We start from the raw sequence: 24,233 nt of genomic DNA, 5'->3' as shown, positions 1-24,233 counted from the left end.
CTGCTGCACCTTGGTTCAGGTGAGAGACAGAGGGCTGGGGAGGGGGCAAAGGGACAGACAGAAACCACCTTTTCCAAGAAGAAGAGTTAAGGAATGAACACTAGAGCAGTAGCCACACAAACATCTTTCTTCAGGCAGCACAGCCCATGACGTTGCAGTCCAGATACAGATATGCATTTGTTTCTTAGAGCCAGCTGTAGGAAAAGATCCATCAGCATCATTCCCTTTCTCTTGAGCTCTCCATAAACGCTCATGCTCTGTATTAATTCATTTCTTTTGTTGTTATTTATTAAAACTTTATTCTACTCTGATTTCAGGCATTACTCCACAGCAAACCTCTTCCCACAAATCTGTTGATTTCCTTAGTTCACAGTAAAACCTTTAAATAAAATATTTAAGGAAAAAAAAAGGAAAATTAATTAGTATAGCCTCAAAAATCATATAGAATTACGTGTTGGTATGAAATGAGTTCAGATATAGGCTGGGATTTCTGAGGAAGGCTGTCACTGTAGGCAAGCAAATCTCCTGCCTGCCTTTGATCAAATTCCCCGGGGGAGTTTAAAGTGGGCAGATCAGTTTCTCCATCACATGTTTATCCAGTAAACACTCCATTTCTTGTAATAAAAATTAACCCTCATTGAAAAACAAACCCACGTATGCTTAGGAGATGAAAGACTAATTTTTCTCTTGCAAACCAGTCCCTGACTGTCAGAAATGCAAACCCTCCCTCCGTCTCCAGGGGTGGCTGCCAGAGGTCCCTGACACCTTCAGGAGGGAGCGTGGTGAATCCACAGCCCTGGTGCCCAAGAGCCAAGGAAAGAGCAGCCCAACTCTGCTCAGTGGAGGATCACGAGTGTGGAAGTCACCTGGAGAGTGAGCTGTTCCAATCTTTGCATTTTTCTTCTGCTCAGATCTTGGGGGAAGAACACGACAAGTGCCACAAATCTTTGCTGCCTCTCGTTCCCTGCTGCCCCACAGGGCTCGTCCACTCTTTATAAAGAGAATGTTAACAAAATCTGACATTTGGCTGCAGGAAATTTATTCACTTCAACACCTTGAATAAGAGTTTTCTCTCTCTTCAGAGAGCACAGGAGGCAGAAGCACACTTTGCTTTCTGATGTTACATCAATCTCGTTTCACCAAGCAGTTATGGAGACACCTGGAAATTAAACCTGTGGCTGCAAACAACATGCAAGAGAATATCTATTTTCACTTTGATAGCATTAAGAACTAAGACATTTTTGTGGGAAGAGACAGTAGAAATCCTTGGAGAAACCCAGAGACTAGTTCTTAGGCTTGCAAAAAACGGACTTGGAGGAATAGCAAGGAAATGTTTCAGCAAGACAATAAAACCTTTCAGAGTGGTCCCAGTCAAATCTAGATATCTTTTAAATCCTCCCAGGGATGGTGGCTGTTTTAATGCCCTGAACAGCCTGTTCCAGTGCTTGACAACCCTATCAGTGAAGAAATTTTTCCTGCAGCACAATCAAAACCTCTCTTGTCACAACTTGAGGTCATATCTTGTCCTGTCACTTGTGACTGACCTGCACCTCACTACACACTCCTTCCAGGTAGTTGTGACAGCCAGTGGCAGAACCTTTTTTTTGCATTTTATATCCTTTTTATACACCCTTGGCACAGCCAGCACTCACTGGCAGAACAATAACACAGCCAGACAGGAAAAGAAATATCTAAGAGTTGCAGGTGCAATAAAAAAGCCACTGAAGTTTGAAATTAGTACTGCATTCAATCACTGGAACCCGAAGAGAGCAGTGAATTTATAAGTTTCTGTTTTCATAAGACCTCTTCATTAAAATGAAGATCACATAGTTTGGAATTTGCTCTATGATAAACAGATCAGGATTTATGACATGGTATCTAATTTGCAGCCAACTATGAAATCCAAAACATTTGAGGTTTAAGAGTGACTGCAGGGAAGGCTGAGGGCTGTAGGTTTGGGGGTTTGACAAACATTTTCACCATCACATCCCCTACAACACCCCATTTTTCACTATCTCCATTGCCTTTCTTACAGAATTTACTAAATCATTAATGGACAAAAAAACATCTCTAGGTCCAAGCTGAGCACTGCAAGCTTCTCCTTCCTTCACCCATTAGTCAGAATTTTTCATAGTTAGGCTTTCCTTCACATTTCAGGATATTTATTTTTAAATTAATCCAGCAGGTGTTGTGAAAATAATTATGAATAGCAAATGGCTTCATTGAACCAATTTGGCTCCCTTGATGGCCAGAAGCAGATTGTACCCACCCTAGAGAAAGGCTTCTTCCAGCACAGTTACAGCCACAGAAATTAAACATTCTGGTCAAAACCACCCCTGGTACCCAGCAAGGCAGGTAAGACTCTGTCTCACACAGTGTTCTTCCTTCCAGATGTGCTTTTATTTCTCTACAATTGGTTTTCAGCGTGATGATGAGGGCAGGAAACTCTTTCAGGGCACACTTGGAATAAGAGAAGCACCAAGGGCTGGATGGTGTAACCTCTATTTTTAATAACCTTCAGGCTCAGCACAGGGAGAGGAGCTGGGCTGGGCACTGTTGGGAGCTCTCGCATTTTCATACTCTATTACTGATTTAAAAATCAAAAGCAGAAACTCAATGGACCCTCCTCAACCTGTGGGTGGATAATTAAATAATCCCAAGAATTCTGCCAGGAAGTGAACTTGTCACATGCAGCCACCTGCTGCCTTTTTCTACTCTCATTTCTACTGAAGCTGCAGGTTCCTTTAATTATCTAAGTGAATAACTTAATGATAAATTCCATTCCATCTCTGACAGCTGAATAATTCAGGAGAATTTTAATAGGGAACAATAAAACAGACTTTTAAAAAATTCACTTTGGTTCCATCTCATCTTTAATTAAATCAGTTCTGGAAAGATCCAAGTTCTAAAGGTCATTGAAAGATGTTGGCAAATTCATCAACTACAATAAAATCTAAAACAAAACAAAACAAAACCAATAAAAGCCAAAAAAATCCCTCTAAGGTAACCTTAAAGGAAACTATATGCTATGACCAAAGTATTCCTATCTATTAGTTTGAAATGTTAAAAACTACATGTAAATTAACTAAATGTAAATGTAAATTAACTAGGTTTAATTGTAAAATGAGTGCTTCTATTTTTTAAATTGTACTTGCAATAAATTCCTTAGCCAAAGATATAGATATATAGATATATAGATATATAGATATATAGATATATAGATAGATATATAGATATAGATATATAGATATATAGATATACAGATATATGATGTTGTTTTTCAATTAGTGACCAGAACTTCATAAATAATGATTTTTTTCAGGGTTTTAGGGCAAACTTTGGAAAACAGTTTATGTCCAACAAATAAAAAAAAGAAAGTTTTGTTTTCAAGTCATCAATGAGACAAGCAAACAAGAACATTCTGCTTGGAGTCAGCCTCCAAAATTGTTTGACTTGAAAGGCTGTTAAAAGCCATTTACTAACATTTCTGTTGGATCAAAGTTTAAATCAGGGAAACTGTTCAATAAAAGTCAACGCTTCAAATAAAAAAAGAAGTCAATGCTTCCAAATAACAAAATGATTATTTTTCCCCCCACAGCTGAAACAATTCACTAACCTTTCTCCAAATTCACAGTCCACGTTGATGTATTTGGAGTCAGTTCTCCCTGTTGAACCCTTCACCAGATCAAGTTAAAACCTGTCGAGCCAGTGGAGTCTCCTGCAACTACTAAACAGATTATTAAAACATTCATCTGCTGCTCAGTATGGTTGTTACAGAGATCATTAACAGGGGTGCACTCCTGGCTGACCAGACTTTAGGCAATGACAAGTGTCCATGAAAATAAATGAATATGTTTAGAATGATTTTACATATATGTTTATGGGAGATATTCACTGCACCTGCTCTCATAGGATGGGACTGCACTTAGAAAAAATCCTCTGGAATCACATTTTCAACCTAAACGGATTAGTTTCTAAGTTTATTACCTTCTTAGTTCAGACTGGACAGGAGCAGAGCTGCTGTCCCACAGGAAAATTCATCATCCCAAATCATCTCCTCAGCCAAGAACAAGACAGAGTGCAGATCTCAAAGCAAATGCAGCTGTGTAGCACTCTAAGAACTGCTGTGTGCCTGGCTTCAGAAACATTCGCTCTCCTTTTTCCAGATGAAGCAAGTTTCCAGCAGCTAAACAAGCCCTGGCTAATTTCCTGCTGTTGTGGAAATTGTCTCCACATCCACATGCCTGGTGAAAATGTATTTTCTCCTTGTGACAACCCAAAGTCAGCGAAGGTCATTTACAATAATGATGATTTAATGTAAAAATGAAAGCAAACCTTGCACCAAATTTGTGTAATTTGGGGGTTGGGGACTGTCAGCCTGTTCCAAGAATCAAGATTCTGTGTAAACTCCAGTTAAGACAAGATTCCCCATCATCAGTGCCATCCAGAAAACCACTGGAGGTTAGGAGCATGACAGAATTTGGAAAGCCTCATGGCTGATCAGCATTCCCTGCTAACCCTCACACGCCTGCTGGTCTCCAAATCTCAGCCTTATCTGCCTCTCCAGGAGGAGCCAGCCCCAGCCTGTGTGCAAAGGCTGTGGGCCATTTATCACCCTGCACTCACTCATCTTTTCATCTTATTGTCAGTTCTTCTCCCTCGGATGGAGGGATGCTGAACCCGCCTGGGGCTCCTGCAAGGGCTGGGCACCAGCCCTACCCTGCCCAGGGGGAGCTGCTGTCCCCCAAATGTGTTCTGCTGTCACCAAAAAAGTGAGCTGTTGTCACCACGAAGGTGAGCTGCTTTTTGCTCCCACAAGGGCAAGCCCATGGGCACAAGCCAGCAGCACAGATCTCTCCCTCTTCTCTGCTGTTCACCCCGTTTTTGGGAGCTGACCCCAGCCTGCAGCGTGCTCCACACAGGGTCTGCCCTCTGCACCTGCTGCTGAGAGAAAAGGGCTTGCCCACTTCACCACAAAAGCCAAGGAACCAAATCTCCAGCCAGACCCAAAGCAGCAGGTGGATGGTGTTAGCCAAGCCTGGAAATGTGATGCCGTGCTGCCACTTCAGCAATTCCACAGGAGGAGGAGGAGGAGGAGGAGGAGGAGTCTTTTCTGAAGAGATGAAGAGTCAAAAGCCAGCAGAAGCTCCACCCCAGCTGCTGGGTTATTCCTGTGCAGGAGGAGAGGATGGATCTCACAGTGCAGGAACAGCTCCTTGGAGCACTCCAAAGGGAGGGATTGTGCCAGAGCCCCTGCAGGAGGCTCCATTCACCCCAGCCAGCTCCCACCCATCCCCATGGCCCCAAGGAGGAATTGTCCCTCCTTGAGCAGTTTGGTGCCACCACCAGATGCTCCCAGTATGAAGAAAACACGCAGAAAGGAGCTCTGTGCTGGTGTCAGATCAGTCATTACAGGCAAACCTGGGGGATTATTTACTCACAGCTGCACCACCACATTTCCATAGACCTATCGTGGCTGTGGGGTCAAGTTAGGAAAAAAAAATCTTTGCATGCAAGATTCCTCAGGTGGTGTGTACAGGCAAGACAAGAGAGCACCCAGCACAGCCAAGCAACTGGAAAATCCATAAAAAATGCAGGAAGGGATGAGACTAAAATGAGATGCAAAACGAAAGAATAAATCTGTACAACTTCTCCTTGTGGGATTTACAGAAATACCAATTTGTCTTGCTTTCAGACTGAGATATTTCTTACTGCCAAAGGCCATGGCTTTTTCTTGTTTGTTTTTAGTAAGACATGGGCTTTTTTCAATGCCTACAAATCCAGACATGCATTTTAATGTGAGATACATTCCCAACATTTTGTGAACTTGGACCATCACTCAGAATCAGGGAGCAGCTCACTATCTCAAGTCTCCCTGCTTGAAAATGCTTCCCCTCACAGGTGAAGGGCAGCAGTGAAATCCCCTGCTTGGATTTGGATTTGGACCCTCCACTCAGGGGATCCTCCAGTTCTTCTTGGCTTGCTTTGCTATGGACAGGAACACAACACCAATATTAGGCCAATCTTTGATTTCTGAGACATTACATCTCTTTGGCCCAAGCTGAAGTTTTCATGTTAAGGGTGAGCAGATGATCTTCTCAAACACAAGCACAAGCTCAAGAAACCTGGGGCTTTGCTTTGAGCTTGGTTGCATTCCCAAGCTCAGCAAAGAGCACACCTTGTATGCATTTATGGCAGCTGCTCAAGAGCTCAGTGGAGCAGAGCAGACCTGGATGGGAGAGAGGGAAACAGGCAGATGCAGAGTCATTGCCCATTTGTTTTCCCCTTGTGGTCTGCACCAGATGCCTGGAAGGAAAACACAAAGCAAACTAATATCAAACCTGATGTCTTTTATTCCCCTTCACACCCAGAGTCCACCGTTCGCTCTTTGGTCACCTTAAGAGTCCTTCCCCCTCTCTTGAGGAACCCCCTTTAAAGTGAAGGTGAGTAAATCCACTCCTCCCAGCAGAGCCAAGGCCTGCACTGGTTACAGGCTCACTGCTGACACTGCTTCCCCTGCTGAATCCACAGCATCTGCACGGGCACCCACCCTGGCTCCTGCATCCCCCCAGATCCCGAACACCTCACCAGGGCTGCACCCAGGGAGAGGGGCAGCAGCCCCAGATCTCCAGGAAAGCTGTGCAGAGTTCACAGAGTGCAGAGGGCTTCCTAGGGAAAGAAATGAGTGATGGCAAACCTGTCTCCAAGTCCCACAACCCAGAGAAACTCTCAGGGCAGGAGACAGACCCTTGCCCAGGGCACAGGACTCTTCACATCTCAGGAAGTGAGATGTTCTTCAGAGAGTCTCTTTCCCATTCCCAGCACAGAGACTGCTGAGCTGGCTCCTCTGCCTCACAGGGGACATGCCATAACTGACTTCATTCCCCAAAAGGTTCATTTTGAAGCCAGTGGTACCAGAGCTTAACTTCATCCCGGGTCTGTGCACATCCACACTGGGCACTGCCAATGCAAATGTCGGTGCAGCTCATCCTCCCCCTCAGCATTCCCAGCCAGCTGCAACGGGCTGAGCTCACCTCCTCTGCCCCAGAAACAGGATTATCAGCATCAACATCAGTCACAGGAAGTTCTCCCTGGAGGATCAACACCTGACTCCACAGCAGCCTTAGACGCCTCACCCGTGTGACACAGCTCATTAACTGGGGCTCACATGATGGCTGTAGGAGTTTCCCTACACAAGGGAACCAGTGCAGAAACCTGGAACTTGCCAGCTTTAAAACTCACTAAAGGGCTCTCGCAGGAACGTTTAACTAAAGCGTCTCTAGCTCCTCTTGGAAGTGTTTTTGTGCAGTAAGATCTGTGGGCAGGACCAAACTCACCTGTAGGTGATTTCTGCCTTACCTGGCTCTGCCCCACTGGGGGATGTTTTTCTAAGCAGATGTTTTAAAGCCCAAGGAGTGGGTTTGCCACACAGCAAATCAGTTCCCCAGGCCAGTCCATAACGGGGGGTGACCCAGAAGCTATGGTGGAGCAGGGGGATGAACACACAGAGGTCCCTCAAACACCTCCACATGTAGCTCCAGCCTGCCTGTGCTGGAAACAGCAAAGTCTTCAGCTGACTGAGGTACAACTTGGCAAAAGATGGAATTCCTAACAGTAAGCCAGTCTAGACATGGAGACATCTGGATATGTCACCTGTGACCCTCCCAGAAGCTTCTTCCTGCAGTTCATATCACAAAAAAAAATTGCTCCTAATTTTCCAGCCTCACTTCTAATCAGTCCCCCCCTCCCTCACTTCTGCTGCTAAATAAAAAAGGACTTTTAACACCAAAAATCACCTCCAAGGCTTTAGCTTGCTCTAATCAAGTCAATTTTTCCATCAGATAAACAGGCATGTCTGCTTGACTCTTGCTGCCAGCCTGTTTTGTTGCTTCTGGTTCTTTTCTGCCCACACTCGACTTTTCCTCCTTCATTTTAAGCAGTGACCGTGCCCAGGGGTGCAGGAACAGGCACGACATCCCCTCCCTGCTCCCACACGGTGCTTCCCTGCCCACTCACCCACCTTTCCAGCCCTTTCTGCAGTCTAGTTTGCACCATGATGAGCAAAACAAAACAAAAGACACCAGCAAAGAAACAAGTACTGAATGGTTCCTGATCATCTCAGCACACTTCTCTGCTTTCTAGCAATTCATCTCGGTATTAAAAACAAAGTACTAATGCCCGTCATCCCATCAGTAATTACCTTAATCTGATCAAAATGCCTGCAGTTATCAATCACTGCAAGTTCTCATTGCCCTTTTCTCTTTCTGCTCTGTTATCCCAGAGGCATTTCCATCACCAACATGAAAAATTTTCTTTTATTCGGAGAGCCTGTTAAGGATCTCTAAATCAGAGCCACCAATTTACTAAACATGCAGCAAAATCACTTTGTTTTTCGGGGTCTCAGAATCAATCACCTCAGAGTGATTCCAGTGATAAATTAAACTTCGTATCTTATGTGCAAGACAGTGAAAATTGTTTTCCACTTGAAGAGATGCACAAAGAGGTGTAAAAAGCCAATACATGCCATTCACACAGCAACAGGTATCTCCAAGGACTCCTGCGTTCAATTAATGGCTTGAACAGAACACCCTGGCCAGGAAGAAACAGCGGTACCCAAATAAGTGCTGCAGTCAAATTGCCGGAAAATTGGAGAAGTTTAGGGATATTTATTTTGGTGAATTGCAATCCTGAACGAGCCAAGCTGGAAATAGCCTGCCTTCAAGCAATGAGTGGAGTTTTTAAAGAGCTTTGAGGCACGGGAAAGGTGAGGTCTGCTGCTCACAGGGCAAAGGGGAAGGGATGCAGCGCCTTCAGCAGCCTGTGGTTCAGCGCCTTGTTGGGGTTCTGTGAGTCTGTCTTTGCAGGGAAAGGCTTCCCAAGAATAAAAACAAATTTTCCTGAAGCCTGTCCTGAACAGCAGCCGCTTTTGCCTGGCTTTAGATGGTTTTTTAGATGGTTTTACCTCGGCTGCAGCAGCGAGCCCAGGGCAGGGATGAGGGCGTGACAGTGAAGCCCTGGGGAAAACGCGTAAGAACAAAGGAGCTGCGAGAAGCACAAAATCTAAATAGAGGAGAGACAATGAAAATGACCCATTCCCAGACAGCCCAGAAACTGAATTCCTGCCATCAAAAGGCATCCCTAATCTCTTAGTGCATTAAGGGATTCGGCAGCCCTTGCAATCGCCCTAGCATTTAAAGGTTAATTGCAACCAGGATCTCTCAATGAAGTTATGTCAGGGAATCAAGGTTTCAGGAAATTCAACCGCTGTAATTAAGAGATTGATATCACAGATTCACATCTTCCGGAGCTTTGTGCAGTGTCTAACACTGACTCCTCGGTTTTTCTCTAGGATTCAGAGCAACACAAAAAAGTACATGTCTCTGTGAGGCTGAAGGCTTCAAAATCCAGCTGATCATTCCTCTGGGTCTAATTACTAAACCCAGGGCTGTATGGGAATCTCCAGCCATTTCTTTAAAACTCCTGGATGAACAACAGGAGTCCAGATACAAATATTATAATCTTCTTTCTTGCGGCCTTTTTGTTAAGAATTTTACTTTTTGCCTATCCTGCAGACGTTCAAATTCCCACAGTGACCCACAAAGGGCTATGCCATGAAAAGCATGTTTCTGTTTCTTGTGTGACTGCTGTGAGGCCCTTGCCTGGGATTAAGGGATGTGGAGAAGATGTAAAAAAGCTTTTGGATGTGGCACCAGGAATGGCTGGAAGTGATAGATAAGAGTGTAAGAAGCTGATGAGCCTCACAGACAGGAAAGGAAGGTCTGTGTTTGGGGGTAGTGACAGGGGAGTCATGTGGGAAATAGCCAAATTTCACATATTTGAAGGACTGAGTTGCTGGCGGGGAGCAGAGCCAGCATTGCCTAGGTAATCCATCACATCTGAGCCATCAGCTGCAGAGCTGGCAGCCGTGACATCCACAGAAAGAGCTGGAAAACAATTCCATGCCCTAAACCCTGCCACAATCAGCTCATTCGTTTAGTGCCCAGCCCATTTAAAACACAGCGTTCTGAGGAGAGTGTTCAGGAGTAACGCAGACAAAAACCACCTCATCTGCAGATCATCTGCCTGCTTCAAAAACTAGAAAATACTCTCCTAATCAACTGGTGTCTCACAGCTCAAAGGCTCCTGTTTTGGGACAGTGATTTTCCTCATGGAACAAGGTAAGAACAGGTATGTGGGGCTGGCATTCCAGATTCAGAATTTGCTCTTTCTGGATCAATCTGTTTTCAAAGACAAAGTCCATGAATTGAGCAAAAAGAGATGTCGCACAACAGACAAAAGGAAAGCTCTCAGCCAAGCACACAGGATCACTTGGGCTAAACTGGAGTAGTTAAAGCCCAGTTTTTCCCTTGCTGCCTTTACACAAGTGCCCAGCAGGAACTAGAGAGGTGCTGGATGTCCCATCCCTGAAACATTCCAGGCCAGGTTGGATGAGGCACAACCTTTAGCAGTCTACATCATTGTTGGGATTTCATTAGCAGGATTGCTAATGAGAAATGAGATTGAGATGTAAGTGAGCATTTTCCTCCCAGGGACAAGAGATTGACCGATACTCACTAAAAGAAGCAGTAAAAGGCAGGATGTGTGTTCTGTGCCATCTGGGCAGTTTCCACAGAGAACGTGTCTGGAATCTTAGCAGACCTGGAGGAATTCACCTGGCTTCTAGTCAGAGAGTGTGTTGCAAGATGCATTTGTACCTTCATGTTTCAGTTTTAAGGCACTCCCTAAGATCAGAATTTGTGGTTGATGAGTGGGAAGGGAGCACAGTCCAGGCCTCTCCAAACCTGGCAGCAGCCACTGCTGTCAGACTGACCTGAGAGGCTCCACACCCTGCAAAGCCTCACTTGCCAGGAACAGCAGAACCCCACAGGATGGCAAAGGTGAGCCCAAATCTTCATCTCCACGAGGTGAAAAATCAAGAAGAGCTCATACAATCTTGTTCTGGCAGAAACAACAGCGAAACAAGCAGCCCTCGGCAGGCAAGAGGGATGCTCTGTAATGCACTTCTGCACAGTGCCCTGTAGGACACTACCTGCCCAGCTCAATAGCTGCCACAGAACACAGAGCAGGCAGCGGGAAGGTCAGGTGGAAATTAGATTCCAAAAGAGACACTGTGCATTTAAAATTCTCCAGCCTCGGGAGGACGGAATTGAGTTGTTTATTCAGGAGGAAGCATGTCTGGCTAACATTGAGTTTGCGTTTAATTGGCACTGATGAACAATAAAGTTGCAAACTCCTTTCAGCAGCGCATGAATGTGCAGAAAACAACCTGCCACGGAACATTATATAGGAAATATTGTCCTTTGGCATCCTGCAGCCTTCTGCCATGTGAACCACAGCCCATTTAACAATGACATGGATGCCGGGCTGCTGAGGGGAGGGAAAGGCAGCTCTGACCATTACACACCAGCCAACATCATTAGAGTCAATTACCCCATTAGCACTGAAACAGACCTGATACGTGAACAGGGAGCCTCAATGCTCTTCAAGTGCTGCTTTCAACTGCAGATCAAAAATGGGCACAGGGAAGTATCCAGCTGCTTACAACCAGCACTCAGCACCCCGCAGCATTGGGTCTCTAATTAGGATTTAATAAGCTGGTAATTGTAATGGCAGTGGTCTCATTAGCCTGATGCCTCATTACTGTGAGCACAGATCAAGTTGAGAAAGCCAGTCAACCTTGCAAGCCTTTCCAAACAACTAGACAAGAGCTGATTAAAGCAAGCACCGCTTTTGAGGGAGTTCCTAATGAAAAGTGAAATCACTGCCAATGGGAAACCAACAGTAATTTGTGTCACTCTTTTAAAGAACATCTTTAGTGAGAGGCATGGGACCAGGAAGTTTGTTAATACTAAATAAATGCCCAAAATAAAAAGGAAGAATTTGTAGTCAGCACTACAAAATCAGGAACACCGAACTGGAACAATGCTTGTCCCAAAGAGAGTCCATGGAAGTTACTAATGACTGCTCGGGGTAAAATCTCTAAAGCAGACCAACACGTTTCTGAATCGCAAAGAACTTCATGGCCATTGGTTCCTCGCTGTGTTTATTGAAGCTGTCACTTCAGGTACACACTTGGACACTGCTCAATAGCAGGTGAAATCACGCTGCGTTCTCACTGCAGCGCTCAGAGTGTCTTTGATCAAACAAATCTGACTCTCACCTGCCTCTGTTTGTGCAAGATCACAGCTAAAGGTCTAAAATAAAGTCGGGCACTTATCAATAACAGAAATGCAATGTGTTTCATAAATACTTTTGGGTTCAGGAACTTAGATAAAAAGGTAAACTATTTCATGAACAAAACTGGAGCACAGATGCCATCTCATGCTGGGTAATCCCCTAGAAACCAATCAATCAAGAACTTCTGAATGCAAATCAAAAAGCCTTTAGGCTCTGTTGCTCACCTTTTTTCCAATCAAAAACATTAAGTTTACTGAGGCCAGGATTGTGCAGCAAGTCATTTTACATCACCTTTTCATCTCAAGAGAGCACCATGGGCAGCGGGTTGGTAAAATGAATTCAAAATAATTAATTCATTAAAAACAAGTAGCAAAGTGCCTTCATGAAAATCAAATCCCTAACAAAAAAAAAGAACATTTTTGAGCTTGATTTCTGAATATCCAACTAGACAGCTTTAAAGTTCCTGTGAGTGGTTTAACAAGGCAGACATGTAAAAAATCTCACACAAGAGGAAATTGAAGGATTAACCTTTTTTTCTTCTGAAAAGATGCCTGCAGAACAAATCTTTATATATTTTCATAAAGTACCTTTTCATTTCCATAAAACACCTTGACCTTCCACAGAGAGAAAACTCTGCTCTTACCCTCATGAGTAATTTTGGGAAGGCAGAGGATGTATTTGCACAGAGGCCTTGGAGCATCAGCCACCCCATGGGCTGTCACTGGTGTCACTCAGCAGCTGTTACCTCCCTGTTCAGAAAAGCAGCAATGGTCATGGCCACCAAAAATGGAGGAACCCCTCAGGAGCCTGAAAATGAGATTTTTTTAAGCAGTTAAGGGGGTCTTTACCACTCTGATATCAGCATTAGTAGTCCCAAGGGCCACGGGCTGGTGTCTGCCTGATCCTGCAGGAAGCTGGTTCAGGGAGGGCACAGAGTAAAATCCTCTCCTCGCCTGGTTTGGTGTTTTTCAGCATCAGGAAATGTGTACCCTGGTGGGAAAACTCCCAGTGAGTTTTGATCAGTAATTTTACAGCATTATCATAAGGGGACCTTTTGTTCCAGCCACAAGATCTCCTTTCCTTCCCTTAAAATGAGATTTCTCGTGGTGTAACTCAATGAGCTCCACAAAGCACAGATATTCACTAACATCAAAATTAATGCTAATGCTGGACTAATGCAATTTATGAACAATCCAAAAAAGCATTCAGCACTTACAATTAGGACATAATTAGGAGTTTGAAAGGAGCCCAAATAACTCTACCTGCTTTTCCTCACACAAGTTACTGGTCTGAGTATCCAGACTCTTGCAAAACAATTCCACAAATCCTTCTGGAGTCATCGAGTCAGGAAGTCCTGGTCTTTTAATGGCATTTGGTGTAACATTCTGTTGCTACTGGAACCCACAGGTTTCCCTTTAATTACCCAGAGGCCAGGCAGCTCTGTTATCTGATGGAGAAATCTATCCATGCACCTAGAGGCTTCAAAAGATGGGATGAATTTTGCCTCTCCTGCCCAAAGCAATTGGGCATTTACCTCACGTGCTCCTCAGCAGGACCACGTTGGCTGTGAGGGGCCAAGGAATGGCCCAAAGGGCACCAGAGCAATCTGTGGTTGGCAGATATTGCAGCCTGACCACTTTTCTGGCCACAGATGTATTTTCTTTGGCTGTTTTGGTACTGCCATCCCTCAAGAGCTGTGAGCAGAGCCATTTCCCCAGGGAAAGCTTTTCCACCCCTCCACCACCAAGGCTCAGAAAACACTGCAGGCAAACAGAGCCCACATCACCTCCTTTACTGTTTCTCAGTGAAGGAAATGATCTGCAATGAACTCTCTGAGGTCACAGACCTCAGCAGACTCTAATAAATTGTGTAATTTATTGTCTAACCAGACTCTGTGTGGATCCTTCACATGTCCCAGTTTAACACAACATCCCTTTTTGGTTTGTGCATAATTTAAGGAAGAGCTGAGTGCTGTTTCCTTTCCTTGTGCAAGACTGGATGCAGCCACATGTCTGAGCACTTCCCTGCACAAACATCTAAGCTCAAAAACTGCAGCATTTGGTATTTTGCAGGGAATTCTCTGCCAAGTTCAGCAGGGGCAGAACTTCAGTCTGTGTCTGTACCGCTGGCATCCTTCACCACTGGTTTTTGTCACCTCGTTTCACTGTTTTCCTTACAACCACCACTTCATTTAGTGGTCCCAGTTTTGTTCTATGGTTTAGAGGAACTTAAAGTATATTTTGTTATTAAAATCTGGACAAGAAGTTACTCTGAGGTGAAACAGACCCCTGACATGTTGAATCAATGGCCAGCACATAGAGATGTCCCCAAGGAGCCCCTCTCAGTGTCTTTCAGTAATCAGGCTGATTACTGAAAGTTGGGTGTTTTTATCTCTCCAACTTCCAGGAATTTTCCACCAAGTGGGAACAAGCCTTTCTGACAGCTCTGAGTCAGAGTGAAAGGCAGAAGAAGTGACAGGTTTGTATGACTTGAGAATAAAACCAGAGAGAACACATCTGCAACTTCATACATATTGAAGCAGGCTACAAAAAAGTGACAGCAAGAGAAAATCATACAATGTTGGAACCTACAAATCAGGAGAACCTGACTGACAGCACAGCAACACCTAGAGAATAACTAGACTAGAATTGCTGGTAGAAAATTTAAATATATTTAAATTAATTCCCCCATTCCCGAGAAAGCAATTATGTTGACGCTGGAAGTACCTAAGATTTCAATCTGTTTTGAAATATCAAGCTGTCAATATTTTCATCCATTTTGCAAATAACCATTAAGGGGGATTAAAATGCAACATTGCTCAAGGATTGCCAGTACATCATCCACACAGGAGAGAGATTAAAGCTGCCTTGACAGCCGCAGCCTCACCCAGCTGCAGCAGCTGAACAGCCCCCTCCAGAGCAGCACTCAAGGACAGGAGCTCGGAGGGGAAAGGATGCAGACAGCTCTAACAGGGTGTAAAGGCTCTCCAGAGCACATCTGGACAGCCAGAAGCACAGATCAGGATTGCTAAACCCAGAGGAATTCAGGTCATGATGTTTCTCCTTAGAAAAAGACAGTGAGACTCTCTAAGTGCATTGCTGCTCTTCCTTAAATAAAGAGTGTTGTCCTGTCCCAGCCTTTGTCCTGCAATCATCTGCTTTTACAGGCACACAGAGTAGTCCAGACTGTGCCCTGGGCTGGGGGGGAAGATGGGGATTTGAAAGGGTCCAGCATCACCCAGTCAGAAGACACTGGATAGCTGAAATGGAGACAATATTTGAAAACCACATGAAAAGTTACACATTTCAGACACAGCTCAGGCAACACACTGCAGAAGCTAAAAGATACTGAGATTGTGCCCGTTGGGGCTCACACAGGTTTTGCACTGTCTCAGTTTGTGGTCAAAGATAAGCTCTTCCAAGTAGTGAAGTGCTCCCTCCATTCTGCTCATGAGTTGTCATGTCCAGCATGACTCAGGACTTTTTTATTAGCTCTTTATGATTCTGAAAATTCTCAGAGATTAACATCGAGGGCCAAGCTTGTGGTTTGAAATTTATCTAGCCAAGAAAAGAGTTATTTCTTCTGTTTGAGTATCCTTCTTTTGCTTTAAATTCAGTTTATTAGCCTTAATTTGACTGATGAAAAATCAGATAAGTCACATGGTTCAATTAAAAGCAGCCAGACATGTTGGGCTTTTTCCTGTGCATGTGTAGCCCACAAACAAAGAGAATAATATAATAATGGCCAAAACATTTGTTTGTATTCACCAGAAGAATTCATCAGACTAAAGCAATCTTGAACTAAGTCACTCTGAGGATGCAAACCAGCAGAAAGTTAAATTAGCTCCCCTAGGAACTAACTTCACATGTATTGTATTTTCAGGATGTTTTCAAAAATCAATAGAGCTGTTGAAGTACTTCATACACAACCAACAACTGGCTGGAAAGCAGCTAAATCAGTTTAAGGGTGGTTTGTCCTACCTGGGAACGGCTAAAAGGAAGCACAAGCACCATTTGATGGTACAATGACCTCCTGCCCCCCTCAGCACACAGCTCCCAGCCAGGCTGAGCAATCCCGCTCTCCTCAGAACACTTTAATCAGCTCATAGCTCTAAACTTCGGAATATGTGGGAAAATGCCCTTGACCAGCCAGGAGCAGTCACTGCTGCTGTGGCAGGACAATGGTTTTGTAGTTTGCCAAGTTTGATTCAGCTTTCTGCTCCTTTCTTCCCCAAAGTTCACAGGACAATGGTGTTTTCACAGAATCAGGGGCTGGGTTGGGCTGGAAGGGACCTGAAAGCCCATCCAGTGCCACCCCTGCCACGGGCAGGGACACCTTCCACTGTCCCAGGCTGCTCCAAAGCCCATCCAACCTGGCCTTGGACACTTCCAAGGATCCAGGGACAGCCACAGCTGCTCTGGGCATCCTGTGCCAATGCTTTACCACCCTGAATAAAGAATTTCTTTCTAATATCCAACTTCTTCTCTTACAGCTTAAAGCCATTTTCTGCTTACTTATATAAACACAGAGCAAAGGATAAACTTTTGTTTCCCCATTTATGAAGCAAACCAGCTCCCATCCCTGAGGGTCAGCCCTGGGCTACACACATTTCATTCCACCTGTAATTAAAAACCTTCCTGCAGCACATGTGGCCTGAGGCCTTGGGGACCACAGTGCCCCAGCCCCTGCAGAGCTGAACACAGACCCTCCATGCCCATCCCACCCCGGATTTGGAAACAGGAGACCACGGCCTGGATTTCTTACAAGAGCCCAGAGATGATACAGCTCAGGAGGGGGTTTGGGAAATGTGCCTCAAAGGTGATTCCTGACCTTTGCAGATCACTGACTGTGGCTTATTTTAAAGTAACAGAGAAGCAAATGTGACGATGAGGCATCAAAGTGCCCTGTAGATGAAACAGCAGCAATCAACTGTGGATGTGAAACCTCAGCCAGAACACCTGAGGCTGCTGCACTGCTCTACTCAGTCTCCTTTCTCAGTTTGGACCTTGAGGTGCCTGGAGATGCTCCCAAAATGAGCAGCTGTGCTGGCAAGCTAAGACGACCTGGCAAGTTTCAAACTTGTCAGCCTGAGTTCTGAGAGTTTGCAGCAGATTTGCAGAAACTTTTTGCTAGAGTAGATGAAATGTTATGCTAAAAATGTTCTTGTTTCCTTTTACCCAAGGAAATCCCCAATTCATCAGCAGAGTGTGAAACCACAGATTTCCACCTGAACTTTTGTCACTTGTGATTCGTGAGAGTTCAGACCTTTAGGTCTGCCCAGCAATTCCTGTGATGGAGAAGCTTTTTCACATTAAGAAATCACCACTGGGAAGCCACACAGTGGGAAGTGACTGTGCTCCCGACAGAGAGAGGTCACCACGACAATCCCACAGCCCTGAGGTCCTGCTCATGGCTGTGTTCACAGTTAGCTGACAAGGAGGTGAACAGTGAAATGTGAATTCCTGTGCCATCACCCAGGGGAATGCAGAACATTGACTACAAAGAGCTACAGGACTTCACTCAGCAAGGGGGTCAGAGCTCCAGACCACACCTGGCTGCAGTGGTTTATAAAGTGATGCACTTTGTAAAGAGAAAACGTGATCCTAATTCTGCTTTCACAGGGAGGAGCTGCTACTACCCACAACTGGCATCTCGGCACTGTAATAAACAGCTCTAAGGGTTAGCTTGATACACAGCAGTAGAGTAAGAAAAGGCAAATTCAAAGCTGGGAGTTATTAAAAAAGAAATAATAAAACATAATTATGCCAGAACATGAATGAACTGAAGGTGCAGTTTTTCACTCCATGTCACATTCCCAGAGGGAACCAGGAAACAGAAGTATGGAAGCAGGATTTCACTTTATGGGTGTCTCTCCCCTGCCCATCTGTAACTATGGCATTCTGTGCAGAAGATTGGAGCCCTAACTGAAAGCACATTTCACTTGAATATGCATTCACAAGTTGTAACTGAGGGAACAAATAGGATAATGAGATTATTTCCAAAACAAGTAGATAATCACCAGGTATGACGCATCTCTGCATTTTAAGGGAAATGATTATTCTACAGCTTGGATGGAATTCTGCCTCAGATCCATTCCAACAGCCACCCAAACTGTGTACCTGAAACAACTGAGGCTGTCTAAGCAACTGGGAACACCAGGTGTCTGCTCAATAAAGACTTAATACACAAGTAATTAAGAAAAAGAACCAAACAGGCCTGTTTTCCTCCTGCTCTTGCACAGGTAGGACTGGTCCTGTTCGCCAAGTTCTGCTTCCAGCTCCTTCCACGAGGTAGGTTCCAGTACCAGCAGCCCACGGCCAGTAACTGGCCCCAAATCAGAAATCTGGGAGCACATCCATTTACTGATGTGTGGTAGCTGCTGGAGAAGTCTTTTGTTTCACGTCGACCACACGGGAATAGAGAATATGACTCAGGAATAGATAATCCTTAGATTTCAAGCCTTGACCTGTTTCAAACAGGCCCAATGTCACTGCTGAGCCACTCCAGCCACAGGAACAGGTGTTCCTGTGAACAGGCAGCTGTGGAGTTTACAGTCCATCAGCTCTCCCACGGTGACTGTGCAGAGGCATGTGGGGTGTTTGCTGGCAGTGCTGATACTATATACAGGGTTAAAATTAAAATGATTTCTGCAGCTGCAAAGCTGGGGAATAGAACCTCAGCTTCACTGCGACCAGGAGGTTGCTTTCATGCTATTGTTTTAACCAAATCAAGTATAACTTTGCCTGGGTAATCAGGGGGAGGGAGGATTAGGCCTATGTATCTTAGAAATAAAGCTATTCTCTACTAGGTTGGGTGAAACTGTACCTAATCATCATATGATAGATTATATAATACTAACGATTGTTGGTAGCTGAAAGTGATTATTACCTTAAACCAGAATCATGAGAATCACAAGGGAAGATATTTACCAAAATTCATACATGGGTGTATACAATAAACAATGGGGAGCTGAATGATTGAGCTGTATAATAAAAGGGTATAAGACTGTATACTTTTTGAGCCCCCTGTCGGATTTGGGTCTGTACCCTGACTCCCGGAGCTCCTCAATAAAGCACCACATATAATCATTCCGTGATGATGTGTTTCCTACGCTAACAGTGCAATTCACTCCAGGCTCACTGGATGTTTCCCTTACTCCAGGGGTCACCTCAGCAGAGCCTGGAGACCCTCATCTATCCCATCCCTTGAACAGGAGCTCTGATCCTCGCAATGCATCTCATCCCCAGGGCAGCATCTACCAGCCACCCCGAGATATTCATTTATGAACTGCTCTCTGTACACAACATCATCCAGTTTGCTGAGAGATGGCAAATGGTGCCAACCATGAGTAATAAATAAATTACCTGCTGCTCTCCAGTGCTGACCCAGGTCATCATGGCAACTGGAACAGTTTTTCTTAAGGAACAACTAATTGAAAAACAAGACTAATGAGGCAATAAGTGCTATTACTAAATCCATTCTGTTGTCATCATTAGGCGAGTCAACATTCCTGTTCTGTGCTAATTAGGTCAGATAGCAGAAGCTCAGAAAGAGGAACATTAACCAAGTGTATCTGGAGCATTCCAGAGACTGAGAGAGACAGCCAGAAGGAATTTCTGAGTACTCATTGCCTAGGGAATTTTGGAATCCCCTTAACAAGTCATTCCAGTTAGATCAAGATACATTGGTTTAATCCTTTCCCTCACTCTCTCTAGCAAAGCACAAAGCATTTTGTCAAGGAGTTTTCAGGTGAAGCCAAATCAGCAAGTTTGTCTTGTTCTGCTCATGTAGTAATGCTGATTTTCTGCCCCTCCTGATAGAAAAGGGACAATTTCCCCTCACAAGTGACTCTGGTTCCCACTCAAGGCCACTCTATTTCAGTGCTACAAAGGTGAAATTTAGATTCTCCAGCCTTTTTCTCTTAACAGGCACTAGGAACATAAAAATATCTTGTTGGGTCATTATCACACTGACCTGTGCTAGATTTACAAATTCCCACGGCTTGTAACTACTGGAATAACACCTGCCAGACTAAATCCACACCTAGTCCACACCTCCCATGACTACCAATACCTCAAGTTTGGAAGCTAACAAAAAGATCCTTGTTTACCCCAAATGAAATCCACGATGGTTGCAGTCAACTGATCTTAAAGGCCCACACAGTGAGCTGACCCAAGTGCCCTCTGGATATCTTGTGCATGCCAAGGCATTACACAAAAAAAACCCCAAACCAAAACAAACAAACAAACAAAAAACCCCCACAAAATTCCTTGTTTTCTCTCTGCTGGAGCTGGGTTGATGACAGGAGCCAAATTCAAGGGGTTGTTTTTTATTCCATAGTTCTACAGAATATTCCTTTCACTAGTGTTGTCACAGTGTACATGAGAAACCTTTTTCAGTCACTTAAAACATGCCCTTTGTAGTTCTTGGGGGTTTTCTTAATTGTTAGAAAGTAAATAATCATGTCAGGGACAAATTAAAAGGGACAAGTCTGGCTGATCACATTTCTGTCAAATGACAGGAGACAAAAACTTCTTCAATGCATTAATCTGTAAACATTTCCCCAACAACTGCAGGAAGGAGATGCAGCTGAAGAAGAGTTGGGTACTTACTAGGTTAGACCCCCCACCCCATCATTTGTACCAAAGACCAGGTATCAACAACTGCCAACCATTAGTCAGCATGCTGAATTTAAATATCTCAACTTCTCAAATAAAGAAATGAAATTAATCTAAAAATATTTTAATGTAGCAAGCTTGGCTATAGGACCAGTGCAACATAAAGAGGACACTCATTGTAGAACCAACTTTACTGCTTAACAGAGTAAGCTACAAATGCAACAGATTCACCACAAGTTATTTGGTTAAATTGACTACTGAAGTTAGGATCATGCTGTTGGTAATTGTGGCTTGACAGTACCAATGCTCAAGTTGGCTGAGTTAGTCTGACTGTAAGTAAAATGCAAGTTTACAGAGAAACAAAATAATTTAGTATAGTATCCTGTATTCTGTTCCATGCTCAGTCACAATGATAATGTCTTCAACAGATAAACAACATTTCAGCATTATGTAAATAATGCCAAAACATACAGGAATTGTAATGCCAAATTTACAACATAAGACAGTGCTTAACAAAAAGATTCCTTGGGCATGGGGGCCGGTGGTGACAATGCTGAACAGGACTAGAAGCATCCAAGCCCTACTCAGTGCATACACAGTGGACCACACTGACAGGAATGCTTTACCTTTGATGGAATTGTCACTCTGGGAATTTGTTTTCCCAAACATAATGCAATGGAAAATAAATGTTAAACCCTTGCCTCAGAGATGAAGTAAAGCAACTACATGTTATTTACAAACCTGAACCAGTGAAATCACTTTAAGAACAGAGAAAAACTGTGATCACGTAAAGAAGATGACAGAGCTTGGTTACTGCATTGTGTGAACCAAGATGGTAATGAACTTGTAAACAAACTTTAACCAAATTAGGTTAATGCATCTATTCTTAAGAATATTGCCATTTCAGCAGACAGTGATTTTTAAAGCTAAGGACACTATCAGAGGTTTTATTTTTGTTTAAAGCCAAAATTTTAAAAACCTGGAAGCTGGAAAATTATTTTTGTTCCTTATTAGCCTTACTGACTTCTCCACAGCACACTTTGACAGAATTTTCAAATCCCCTGATTTTATCTAATTCTGCTCCAACTTAAGTAGCTGGTAGCGAAGTTGAAGCAGACACAACCAACACCTGAAAATCCCTTCTCAGAGTGGCTTGGTTTCTACCACTGGGGATAAGTTCAGGCTGCTGGCATTGTTCTGCACTGAACACAAAGCAGTAAAGCATTAGATCTTAATTTGAAAAAAAACACCTCCTCACAATTAAACAGGCTTTGAAAATATGCAAAGAAAGACACAGGGAAATCATATCTGAATCAATCCCAGTGTCAAACTCATTCTTCCTCCCCCACCCTCCAACCAAACCACACTGCCAAAGTGGCCGATGAGACACTGATGGAATTAAATCCACTGACATCAAGTCTGGATACAAAACAAAAAGAAACTTTGTCCCTGCCGCATCTATTTTTTTTTCTTTTTCTTGCATTTTGTCATGAACCCATACAAGCATGAAAGGAGTTGTGTTGGTATTTCGTGTTGTTTTTTAAAACAGGCATTAAGAGTTGTGCCAGACAAAACTGAACAAACTTTTATTTCACTTCAGAAAGATTTTTTTTTTTAAATTACCAACCTATTTCTCTTCATAACTAAAGGTGATAAAAAACAAATCCATAGTAATGAAAAAAAAACCCCAAACCCTGTAATCAAACTGCTTTTTCAAGTATGTTTCTCCCCTCATGAAAGAGCTGCATTAGCCATACTGCAGATTAAAACCCACATCACAATGAGCAGACTTAGCCCCTAGGCCCAGATCCCCTGGAAATGGCTCAGCTGGATCCCAGGACATAAGACTGGAGACAGATGGGACACAGCACACTTTTTATCACTCCTGAAATCCCTGATTCTGACTATAGCCACTGTCACAGCCCCATCACATCTCCCCAGCAGGAGAAATGGCACAGGAGCCACAGAGTGATGTTGGGCAGGTACCGCTGTTCAGCCCAGTGCAAATCTTGTGCTGATGGAGAGATGCACTTGCAGAGATACCAGACTGGAGAGTTTTGGCCCACAATGTTTTTACAGAGCACAACATAAACCTCATCCTGGTATTTTGTTCAGTCTGGTATTCTCATCTCCATCTATTGCAATTATGGAATCATAGAATCACAGAATGGTCTGAATTGGAAGGGACAAGGATCATCCAGTCCAACTCCTGAGGCCAATGAAAAGTCAGTGAGGGGATTCTACAAGAGTTGGTCCCTGCATTAAACACTAACACATGTGAAAAATAATGGGGACAAACTTCCAAGTCACAATTAGTGATGGTGATAGGTTCAACTTTTCTTCCTTCCTCCTTATTTTCACTTCCCATAAATGCAAGAGAAAAGTGCAACTTTGCAGCATGTTTGTTCATATCAAGTTTTTCCTCAAGAACACATTTTGCAGTAACAAAATATGGTCTATAAAGTCGCAAAGTGCACAAGCTGAAGGCACAGAGTACAAACACATAGGAAAAACAGATTTCAAAATTCCAAGTAACAAAAAAAGAGATAAAAGAAAAATCTGGAATTCAAAACTCCCTGACAGAAGATACATTTATATGGGACCAACTCTTGAAAGGTGACAGGTTTTAAACTAACGAACAAATACTGCAAAATAATGAAACTTTATTCTTATTATTTAAGTAGAAGCTCCAGAAAATAACTTGAAGTTTAAAATCAAATACACTGACGTGTTAACTAGTTTTAAGAACGTCCTTAATATTAAGAAAAGAGTGCAAAAAGGATTCTTCCATTCTAACACTTTTGGAAGCTGCTGATTTTGGCTGCCCATTTCCACTTTGAAAGGATTGTTTTTCAAGGTGCATTCCTCACAAAGGTCACAGAAGAAGAACTTGTTGATAGGCCAGACCAAGGAATTGTGTCTTTCAAGGTCATCCCAACTGTAGCAGCAACTGACATTTTAATATATAAAGAAGAAAGTCCAAAACTCTTCTTTGAGACATAGTTCGTGTCAGAGCTTGAGTATCAGCAGTTGCCAAAGGAGGCTCCAGATACCACCTGTGCTCCTCCAGTGTCTGTTCTGGCTAGGAATAGAAGCTGATCCAGTATTTTCACTATCTGTATCCCCTGGAGCTTGCACAAGCTGATGAGCCATCTGAAATTATAGAAAAAGCTGAGAAATTCTTTCATATTAAACTTCCACACTGTATCCCTTGCAACCCTTCCCTCAAAATACAGCAGTGTCTGCAAAACATTCACAGTGTAAAAGCTGATACACCACATAAAGGTCCATTCAGTCATATCAGCCTATAATAGGAGTTAATCATAAAACTGTGTGACATTTTATGGCAGGGAATAAAGTGAACATACTCAGCTGAAAGCACATGAGGAAACTTGGTGGTAAGAGGGCCATAAAATG

General features: G+C 43.6%; 1 protein-coding gene across 3 annotated transcripts in view; it reads right to left on the bottom strand.

The window, feature by feature from the left end:
* Positions 1-20,924: 20,924 nt before the first annotated feature.
* Positions 20,925-24,233, bottom strand: part of CACUL1 (CDK2 associated cullin domain 1) — a 43,370-nt gene continuing 40,061 nt past the window's right edge. For 2 of the 3 annotated variants that reach the window (XM_066323502.1, XM_066323501.1), the window contains one exon: positions 20,925-23,969. In XM_066323502.1, coding sequence (XP_066179599.1) covers positions 23,929-23,969 — 41 coding nt within the window. In that variant the 3' untranslated portion in view covers positions 20,925-23,928. The remainder of the gene's footprint in view (positions 23,970-24,233) is intronic. The other variant, XM_066323503.1, reaches the window with a different exon arrangement.

The sequence above is a fragment of the Sylvia atricapilla genome, chromosome 8 (genome assembly GCF_009819655.1).
Source record: "Sylvia atricapilla isolate bSylAtr1 chromosome 8, bSylAtr1.pri, whole genome shotgun sequence".
NCBI lineage: Eukaryota > Metazoa > Chordata > Aves > Passeriformes > Sylviidae > Sylvia > Sylvia atricapilla.
The sequence above is the reverse complement of the archived record's forward strand: the minus strand, read 5'-3'. Positions and strand labels throughout refer to the sequence as shown.